The following is an 11,043-nucleotide window of genomic DNA, read 5'->3' on the forward strand; positions in this document are numbered from 1 at the left end:
ACAATTGTAGTAAATCCTATGTATGTTGAAGTCCCAATGAGAACAATAGCTAGTGATTGTGAGACTTCTGCCAGATGTTTAAAGAATACTTCATTTGCCTCTTCATCCTGGCTCAGAGGTCTAGAACTGACTCACACCATGGTATCTGCCCTGTTGGCCTTCCCCCTGATTCTTACCTGTAAACACTCAACTATGCTGTCAGCCATCACCAAACTAGACAGTCAAATTTTCCTTTGAGTATGAATTTTTCCACAAGATGCACTGACTAATCCTGACTAATAGTTATGACCTTCTGTCCTGGTTTGAGAGTGACACCTTCCAAATCTTCCAGTTTGGAAGGTCATAATTATTAGTATTTTTAAGCAAACTCTGAAAAGTAGCAACAGCTCAAATATTACTGCCACTAAATGGCAGGTTTGGCATAACTAAAGGACCTATTGCTAATATTTTTAACTTGAAGGCCAGAGGATTCTGAAGTGAGTTTAATGCAAAGATCCTTTCAACATTTTCTTGAATTTATAAATTATTTTTTCCACCTAAACACATAAAGCATATCAACTAGTGATGACTTCCCAATCTGTTCATTCAGCAGATAAACAAAAGCCTAAAAAATCTGTGGGATTAAGAAGAAATTCATAGACACTGTTGGACAAAACCTCACTGACCAAATTCAATGAAACATATTTCTACTGAACAACACTAACAAATCATTTTCTGAGCCACTGTATGGGCCTTTTTAGACTGGCAAGTGACAGACTCTCCTCTCTAAGTGCTGTAAGATAACATTGATTAGCCTGAACTGAACTCCTGGCACTATTGTAAAGACACCTGCACTAGCTCTGGAAAACCTTGATTATGGCCAAAGCATTTTTTGATTTACACTTTAACTTATTTTGGCTAGGGCCTTTCTCCACTTAGACTGGATTGCTGGTGACAATTACTACCATTACTTTATGAAGGTATTTGGATAGAGTTTGTACAGAGAAAAGCCATGGCAGGTCAGTTCAATTCAATCCAGTCCAGAGAAAAACACTGTATCCAGGGGCTCTGCTCTGGACTTCTCCATGCAAGAAAAGTCAGGAAGAAATCAGATTGCTGCAGATTAAGCTATAGCCATGGATTAATGTGAAAAGCTGCCTGTGGAGAGAGAGTGAGCAGAGTGCTCCTGTGCTTTAGACTCTACCTTATTTCTGCTTACTCTATACCTGTCTCCAGTGCAATGGAGAGAAACCTGCAGGACAGAGCAGCACCAGCTACTGTGCTGTATGACTTGTGGGGACCCCAAGGTGTGTTCACACTGAAAAGCTGTAACTGCTTCTCTTGAAGATAATGAAAGCAGAAAAAGAAGGTTCAGAAAGCAACACAGAAAACACAAGACAGTCAGCAACTACTTTCTCCAACAACGAGAAGATTTACCAACTGTGTTATCAGGGATGAGATCAATATAAAAATAATTTGTCAAATTCATTATAAATTTAAAGGCGAGGAGAGATCACCTCATCATCTCACTTGGAATCAAGAACAGAGAGCAGAATCTGAGAAAGCATGTCTTCAAGGTAGTGTACGTTGTGGAGGAGAACATGAACACACAGCAGAGAAAGAGTCTGTGTATTCAGACAAGTGCCACTGTCTAAAAGCTGTATGAAAACAGTGCAACCTATGGCAGGAGAGTCATTACTTCTGTGATAGCAAATCCATTTATTGAAAAAAATTTAAGGAAATACAAATAAACAAATCAAATACTACTAATAAAAAATTAAAGTTTACTCTTTGTCACCACTTAAGAGTTCTTCTCCTAAAGTGAAAAAGACTTCTACGTTCTATTGTTCAATATATCAGACCTAAAATATATGGAAGAATGCTATTTCAATAGCATTTCCCTTTTTTATGGAGGACATCAGAATGAGTTTCTTAACACTGTATCTTGCATATTATCTGTGGGGAAGACAACCACTTACCTGGAAAACATCAAGAATTGCACACAAACTACACAAAAGACTAAGGATCCCTACCACACACAATCCAACATTTTACCTATTTTAAAGAACATGTCACAGAGCTAGCACAGCATTTGTTTAATGATCATAAGACAGCTCTTTCACACAGATCCAGTTAAACTTACTAAGTTTAGGTACAGGTTGTGTATCCCAAAACTGGTATTTACGTTTGGCAGCCTCATCAATATTCTTTGCTGGGCCTTGGCATGCAGAGAGCAGCTCCATTGCTCTCTGGATGTCTTGAAGCTTCTGCATTGGAATGGCTGGGTTCTGCACAAATAGACAAACAGAACAGGAAGCTTATTGAGTACATTTACTTTGTGAATAGCTGTACAAAGATGTTTTTTTTACTTTTACCTATTCTTACAGGTACTCTTCTCATCATGGTTAGTTCAGGTATGTTTGTAGACAAGAGGGTGGAAAAAAGGTGGGCAACAAATAAACAAAATAGTTGTCAGCAGTACTTGCACTTAACCAAGAAACATGAACATTTTTAACACAAATACAGCAGCATTAAGACAGGACACTGTATCACAATAAAAAAGGGCTCTTATAGTCCCTGTTCCCCTGGTAAAACACAATAAAATACCAGAAAAGGGGTCAGTTTAGGTATTTAACAATAAAGGTACCATTGGTACACATGGAGTTTTTGGATCACTCTGAGTAAATGCAACAAGAATAAGAATTTTTCCTGCAAAGGACAGTGCAGCAGAATAAAGATAACAGGCCTCTAAATTTAAAGGGATTTTTCCCTCTCTCTTTTTAAAACTCTTTGTTTTCTTGTCTTCCTAGTGGTAAGTCCTGTTCTGAGGCATACCAACAGCATGCTTGTGCTCAGGTTTCCCTAGACTGCAGTGCAATAATGCATCTGAAAGAAGTCTCAAATGTACTGGAAAATTTTAAGCAATTCTGCACAGAAATTTCAAGTCAGACTGTTTTTTGGTTGTGTTTTTTTTTTTTTTTTAACTGAATAGCAAAAGAATACTATTTCCATATTTCACTTTCTTTCTAGGATTCATACATTGAAAAACTACCATAAAATAAATGTAATAATTAAGGTAAAGCTTAAATTGGGTGATCAGCCTCTGGTATCCTCAATCACAAAAAGAGCAAAACATTGTGCCTGGAGCTCAAGCAGCCCATCATTTACTGTTTATAATAAACTTTTATTATCTAAATTAACGAAACAAAATGCCTAATGTTTAAATATTGCAAATTTCACCTGTAAGTGTGCCTTAAACACCTGTCAACTGAGTAACTGTGAATTAACATGTTTATACACTTTAGAACAACACTGTCCCAGCCTAAAAAGCCTACCTTATTTCTAGATCAGGGTAACAGGGACATAAATTACTAATGCCACTAGATAAGTTCTGAAATCTCATCAGTACATCATGAAATCATACATAAATGCTGACACACTGTAATTTATTCTGTATATTTATTTAAAGTCTATGTCTTCTACATTAAAAAAGCAGAAAATGTAAAAAAAAAAAAAGTTCCTAAGAAAGATCTTGCTACCATAATAATAAGTAAGAAATTGATGTTCAGGTACTAAATAGACCACGGGTAGGGATGTCCCTGTGCACTGGATGTCCCTGTGCACTGCAGCAGTCTAAGAGAAACTTAGGGACTGTTGAGCAAACTAATCATGCACAGGTCCCTGAAAACAGACCAAATGCATGTAAGGATGCTAAGGGAGCTGGCTGATATTCGTGCACCTAACATCTATTAAGTTTAAAATAGGAATTGGTGGAAGTTTCCTATAAATGGATAAAGGGAAATGTCATATCCGTTTTCAAGAATGCAAGGGGGGTCAACATTGTTTAATGATCTGGATTTGACAAAGAGTACTTTCTCTGCAAGTGTACAGATGCTACCTAGAAGAAGAATTTCTAGAATTGTTGATATGCTGAACCACAGAGCAGCTATTCAAAACTCTGACAAGCTGGAAAAAAAAAACTTAATCAAGTTTGACAAAGGCAAATACAAAGTCCTCCATCTGGGATAGAAAAAGCTCATGCAAAGGCAGAGGCCAGCATGGACTGGCTAGGAAGCAGCTTGCAGAAAAGAACTTGGAGGTCCAGGTGGGCAGAGGGCTGGACATGAGCCAGCAGATTGCTGGCCAGCAAAGGACAGCTGCATGCTTGGTAGTACCAGTAAGACTGGCCAGGAAGTCTTCCCCTTTATCTGGCATCCCTGAGGTCACACCTTACAGTTTGGGGTTCTCCATGAAAAGGAGAACATTGACAGACTGTTACGAGTTCTCTGGAGGGCACCAAGATAAATGGGGGCTGAGGCACATCACACACAAGGAGAAGAGGATGAGAGACCTTGGTTTGTTCAGCCTTAAGAATAGAAGGTTGAGGGAGTAGGAGAAATCTTATTACTGCCTAACAGGAAGGTGTAAAGAAAGCTGAGCCAAATTTTTTCAGAGGAACAGAGTGTTAGGACAAGAAAACAAAGAAAACAAGTTGCAAACCAGCAAAATCCCTTTAGATATAAAGAATTACATTTTTTTTAACTACAAACTGTAGTCAAACACTGGAGTAAGTTACCCACCAAGATAAATCTCCATCCTTGGAGACCAAGCAACCTGATCTAAGCCTGAGCAACCTGATCTAGCTGGACTTGCTCTAAGCTGCAGGTTGGTCAAAAAACCTTCAGATGTCCCTTCTAATCTATTATTCTGTGACTAGGTTGTGTAGGCCACCAGTGGCTACAATAATGACTGATGAGACAGCAGATATGGCAAGCTTTCTTTGTGTCAGTGTGGACAGCCTACATCACTGGAACTTGTAATAGGAAGAGATGGAAGTCTTGTGAGATGGGCAGTGAAGTGTCCTCAAGGTCACAATGCTAACAATCCTTTACTGCTATGACTACACCCACACCAGAGTTCAAAAGGTCTACTATCACTACCATCATATACAAGGAAGGCAGAAGCCAAGGAGACTCACTGTTCTGCTTTACTCATCTCCAGACTGACAGATCTGTTTATGAACTCACATGACCTCAAAATCCTTTTTCAAAATCCCTTTCAGTGAGTCCCACTGAGTTCTGCCTGATGATCTTGCATATAGTCTCTTAGAGGTATGGTCTACAATGTCATTCTCCTCTAAAATATATTCTTTTCAATGAAGAGCAAGCAAACACTAGAAGCCTGTTTTCTGTATTAAATTTCATACAGCACATGAATACAAAATTTAAGTATTACTTGAGTAGCAAACAAAATAAATATACTTTTCCACACAGCTCCAGATCAGCAGTCTAAAGATGCTTTTAAAAAATCTGTAACAGAATAGTTGTCTAAGACAGACCTGCAACACAGCAGAGAAGGCAAAATAACCCCCCAGGCAATGTTGATGCACTTGTAACTAGAGAAAAGTGAAAGCCATAAAAGAAGAGTAAAGTGGTTTAGCTGCCTAGAGCTTGAAAGAAAATCTTATATAAGAACTTTTTCTTTATGCCAACAAAACAGACAATTCTGTGAGATTACTAATGAACCGACTAAACTGGTGTCAGTAAAATAATCACAGACAGTGCCACTCTAAGCACACAACTTGGAACAAGGATAGGCTTCCACATTTGCACCACACATCACATCAGAGAAATGGTGTGAAGACTGCAAGGTGCAGGACTAAAATCTTGCACGCAAAAGCAAAAACTATGAAGTAGCTTTCTTTTAATGCAATTAGAGGCAACACATGGAACAATAACCTTGGTCAGCAGAAAATCAAGGAACTCATGGGATACTACAGCAATTAACTACGCCTTTATGTTAACACAAAAATTTACCTCATGCCAGTTGTAACAGTGTGAGGTTACTTGTGCATCCTTTGCCAACAGCCTTCCCGTATTAGCAGTTCATGACATGTTTTACAGAAAGGCAGGATCAAAACATGTGGCAAAGTACTTAAGATCTCTCTACATATTATAAAGTGTCGCCTGTGCCAAATGTGCCCATGTAAAGCAATCAGAGTAACATGGAAAAGATCTAAAGGGACAACACAAAAATCTATCACTATGCTAACGAGCCAGAACACAATCTTTTTCCCCTAAAATTAGTTGGTAGCCCCAATGTACTTGACAAATCTTACAGGACAAAGATTCCTGTTGGTACAATGGTGTAAAATTCTTCACAATAATCAGATAAAGCAAACATAACTACCTCAATATGCTCAACAGTCCATAAACTTTCTTAGTTTTACAAACTTTAGTTCTTGCAATCAGATTTCTCTTGGGATAAAAGCTGTATGCTAAAAAGGCACCACACCGTGTTATTCACTGCTCATTCAGAACATGATAGACAAAAGCACACACAGACAATGCTATTTTATCAGAAAATCTGCAAGGACTGTACATTCCCACAAGCAATTCTGCATTCTTAATTATAGCGGAGGCCTTTCTGAAAGTAAAATTTTTCTTCAGTCTTTATCTCCATGTTTAAGATTACTGCATTTTATGTACAAATACTTTAGGGCTTGCTTGCCCTAAAGAGACTCTGGTTAGCACAGCAGGCCCACCTTCCCTCCTGCTGCTGCTGCTGAGAGAGCTTCATGCTGCAGAAGTGACCAAAACTGCACTAAGCCAAGTTAGATGGTGGCTAAAAACTAAAGGCAATCCATCAAATGCAAAATCTATTTAAAAGCATTACCATCACAGATTATGATTCTATGCAGTGAGGCTGTCACTAGTCCAAGCTCTAACTCCTCAAAGAAAAAGACAAAACTCCTTCTCTGCCTTTCTCACAGTACACCACTGTGGTGGCAATGGCACCTCTGAAAACGCCAGGTCCTGGCTTGCTTCTCTCTGATCAGGACAGGAACCATTTGCTTAATTTTCACACACTAAGGCAGAGCTACCAACTCACTTTAACAACAAGTGACATGCAAATTAAAATTAAATTAGAAAGCACGCACAAATTAAAACAGAACCAGGCTCTCACTTTTGAAGGTTGTTGAATTTTAATTTCCTGGGAGTCAGATGCAGAATCTGATTTGGTGCCTCCAGAATTTGGTTTCTCCTTTTTTCTCTTCTGCTTCTTTTTCTTCTTCTTCGCTCCCAAATCCCCTCCAGGACTTCTGCCAGAGATGCAAAGAATGTGCAATAAGAAAAATCAATACCACTGAGCCTTAAATTTTAAAAAAAGTTAAATATGGAAAAGCCAGCATTTTGATATGAAAAATCTAACAGCATTTTGAATGCAAAGAAAAGGCAGCGGAAAAAAAGCAAGGAAGGGGGGAACTGAGAGCATTTGAAAAACTTCCTGCAAGTGCTGTCTCATTTGTTTTATACTCTGACACTAGCACAACCAGGCATTTTGACATATTCATGTCAAATTGTGACACTACATAGAAATCAGTGCTCTTCTCCAGACTTTTATCCAGCACAAAATGACCAAATTCAACAGTTCAGAGGAATACAAGAAAGTATGGGAACTGAGGAAAGTAACCTCCTTGGAAACTCAGTAACTATTAGTGCCCCAACACTTTTTCTCCTTCATGCTCAACCATAAGACACATCTGAATTTGAGAAGAATCCAGATGAAACATTCTGTTTTCCGGAAATTTTGTTCCTAACTTAAGCTGCAATGAAAGTCTTGCTGAAATCGCAGTAAGAGATAACATAAAGCTAACCAAATATTTGTGCTTTAAAACAATAAGCACAATGGGGTCAACTTTAATTTAAAAGCCCCAGCAACAAAGTAAAAATTGCACTTGAGGATTCTGATATATTTTGACTATTGATAACTTAAATTATTCTTAAAGGAGATTTTTATTTAAAAAATAATCAAGATATAGAATCAAGATTAGATCAGAATTTGCAAAGTGTGGGATGTGTTAGCAACTCTCAGACAGAACGAAAATACGGAGGCAATGAGTCAATTAACACTAAACTGTCTTCAAGAGGCTAATCTCTCAGCAAAACCATATGCACATAACGGAACTGAAGACAGATAGAGTTTTGGGGGCTTGGGTGTTTTTCACTGGAAAGGAAAAAAAGTCAATGCAACAAACAATTGTTTCTTTTAATCCTGGAGGGGGAAAAACCCCATGTATCATACTGACAAAAAGAAAGAAAACTCAGAAGAACATAACTAAAGTTATTACGATCAACATATTTGCAAGGAATATATTATATGCTGTAACATGTTCACTTTCAAGATTATGATGACAAGTCTTAGCATCTCTACCTTGCCTGAACTGGTATGGTCAAGTAAACACCCTCCCTCCAGTTGGGAGGCCCAAAGCCTGTAATTAACCAAACAATGCAACTTAGCAAAGACTGATTTTTGTGAGATCCTTACTGTACTTTAGAATAGTCTGTAGTGAAAGATCAAACTCCAGAAGTTCTTAACATTCAAGGTTACACTGGGTTATGCTCCCAGAACGAAAGCTCTGTAAATGCTGCAGCCTCTAGAACAGGACCAAGTTGATACTCAACGGATAACAGTAGAGCAGACCAAACACACTGGAGAGGTAAGAAAGTTTGAAGCATTTACTAGAAGGCTGCAGAAACAAAAGATGGACTTGTGTAAGTGACGCAGGGAGAAAATCTTTTGTTGCAGAATAAGCATACTGCTGGATCACCTACATGATCCACAATGAATCACAATTTCATTGAATCACAGCACTTAGGCTGGAAAACTCCTTTAAGATCATTGAGCCCAGCATTAACCCAAGTCCACCACTAAACTATATCACTCAGGGCCACATCTACACGTTTTCAATAGCCCCAAGGACGATGACTCAGCCACTTCCCTGGGGAGCCTTTATCAATACTCAACAACCCCTTCAGTGAAGAGATTTTTCATCATATCCACACTAAATCTCCTCTGATGCAAGTTGAGGCCATTTTCTCTTGTCCTGTCATTTGTTACCTGGGAGAAGAGGCTGACCCTCACTTGGCTAAAACCTCCTTTCAGGGAGTTGTAGAGAGTAGTAAGATCCACCCTGAACCTGCTTTTCTCCAGGTTAAACAACCTCACTTCCCTCACAGCCACTCCTCACAGGACTTACTCTTCAGCCCCTTCACCAGCTTTGCTGCCCTTCTCTGCATATGCTCCAGCTCTAGTTCTGAGGCCAGGGAAGGGCTCAAAACAGATTCGAGGTGTGGCTTCACCAGTCCAAGTACAAGGGTATGATCACTGTCCTGGTCCTGCTGGCCACACTCCGTCCGACACAAGCCAGGATGCCACTGGCTTCCTTGGCCATCTGGGCAGCACAGTGTCGACTCATTTAAAAGAATAAAATGTAAATCTATCTGAAGGCCTGTATATCAAGCTGACATTTTGTACAGAATTTAAACACAGAACAGACCCAAAAGACTGGCAAGTGGTTATAAATACAAAAAAGTAAAACCTCACACATGTGTACAAGGCCTAGGACTTCACTACCTCTATCTGGCAAAACTGAGATAAAAATACCAGGGGAAGTGATTTCACCTTTGCTGGGATTCATTTAAGGAAGTATTTTTTTTACTTTCTGCAACTGTCCACAAACTTGTCTTTCCCTGTAACACCTCACATATAGCAAACAAATGATGCCTCTGTGTCTCTGAGCTGGCTCCCAAGGGTGTGTGTGCTGAACACCAGGCTATTTGGAGTTTCAGCAAACACTGTTCTTAACAGACATCCTGAGCAGGCAGCGAGCCCCAAACTGCACCAGTGCAGCTCACTTGTCTTCTTGTCTTTCAGGATGATCCAGTGTCACATACACCACAGGGGAATTCTGCTCACTAGGATTACCTGAGGGTCAATGTTTCATTTAGTTTGGTGAAATAATGGACAATTGAGCTAAAAAAAAAGCTTGGCAGCTATGGAGAAAAATCAGCTTTGCCAAGCTTTACTAATGTTATCCCCAGTCAAACTGTACTTTTACCAGGACAATCATAGTTTGTACTTTGACCAATTCAAGATCTTTTTCATTTAGAAATGTGTAGTCTTCAGCAGGGAAAGAAGGAAGATAGAAGTAAACTGCTGTAAAATATACGTGGCACTTAAAACTACACTACTAGTTTTTAATTTTTTTTAATGTTCCAAAATCCCAGTTCTTGGTTTATGACCTTCAGGTTTAAATATTTCACACTGTCTGTTGCAAAATAAATACTCGTATCTTTGTCTGACAGGTTATCCAGGGATCATTCTGAGCAGTTATTTATGCAGTCTCCTGCTTGGGTCAGTTTATTTTTTACTGTTACAGTCCACACAATATAAAAAGAGGATTTAAATAGAGTTCTACTCATCCTGCTATTTAGGCACGCCTGCAACCCAGATATTTGGCAGCAGGCAGCACACAGAAACTTCTACTCAGTAAACAGGTTTGTCCAACACAAGTTACAACCAGAGATACCACGCAAATCAGGGCAGAAGCAGAACAAAAACATCTCTGGATTTGTTGTCCTTCTCATGCTCTGCCTTGAAAAGAACAGAAAGGCTCTAAAACTGGGAGTGAGCATGGCTGGGAAGGGAGGAACTTGGTTGCTCAACTTGTAGCAATTACGCTAGACTTGACAGCACAAAGGATATGCAAAGGTAACAAGATTGAAACCAAGGGCTCCTATTAAAAGCTTTTCTCTGACATTCTTGTGTGCTGACTAAGATCTGAATTCTCCTCTGTCTGGTCAGATCCATCTATATGATTGAATTATATCTCACACTTAGAAGCTGGGAGGAAAAAAGTTACCCATTTTTATGAAAGTTGACCTTTAAGTGTGAACCTCTTTTTCCAAACTACCCTGCACCTGTAAAATGACACAACTCTGAGCTCAGGTCCTATGTGGGAAGCAGAAAAACAATACAGAGCTCAGGGTGCTGCCATGACAAGTTGGCAGGTCAGGAAACCTGACCTTTTCACACATCAGATCAACACATCTGGCCCAGTCCAGCCTGCCACATGGACCACAAAAGATTATACAAAAACCATTCAATATTAGACTTCTGGAAGTATTGACTATGTCAGTCTAGTGGAGACACACTTATACCAGGAGAACTTTAATGACAGGAGGGCAAGTCTGTACACTGCGGGTCAGCTCTACTTAAGTA

At 39.2% G+C, this 11,043-nt stretch overlaps 1 protein-coding gene across 1 annotated transcript in view; it reads right to left on the bottom strand.

Annotated features, from left to right (window-relative positions):
* NMT2 (N-myristoyltransferase 2) overlaps nucleotides 1-11,043 on the bottom strand; it is a 32,803-nt gene that overhangs the window by 18,886 nt on the left and 2,874 nt on the right. The window contains exons 2-5 of the mRNA XM_005418596.3: nucleotides 9,020-9,214; nucleotides 8,194-8,251; nucleotides 6,946-7,081; nucleotides 2,123-2,267 (exon numbers count right to left, since the gene is read on the bottom strand). Of these exons, the coding sequence (XP_005418653.2) occupies nucleotides 2,123-2,267; nucleotides 6,946-7,081; nucleotides 8,194-8,251; nucleotides 9,020-9,214 (534 nt within the window). The remainder of the gene's footprint in view (nucleotides 1-2,122; nucleotides 2,268-6,945; nucleotides 7,082-8,193; nucleotides 8,252-9,019; nucleotides 9,215-11,043) is intronic.

Source organism: Geospiza fortis, unplaced genomic scaffold (genome assembly GCF_000277835.1).
Source record: "Geospiza fortis unplaced genomic scaffold, GeoFor_1.0 scaffold138, whole genome shotgun sequence".
In the NCBI taxonomy this organism is placed as follows: domain Eukaryota; kingdom Metazoa; phylum Chordata; class Aves; order Passeriformes; family Thraupidae; genus Geospiza; species Geospiza fortis.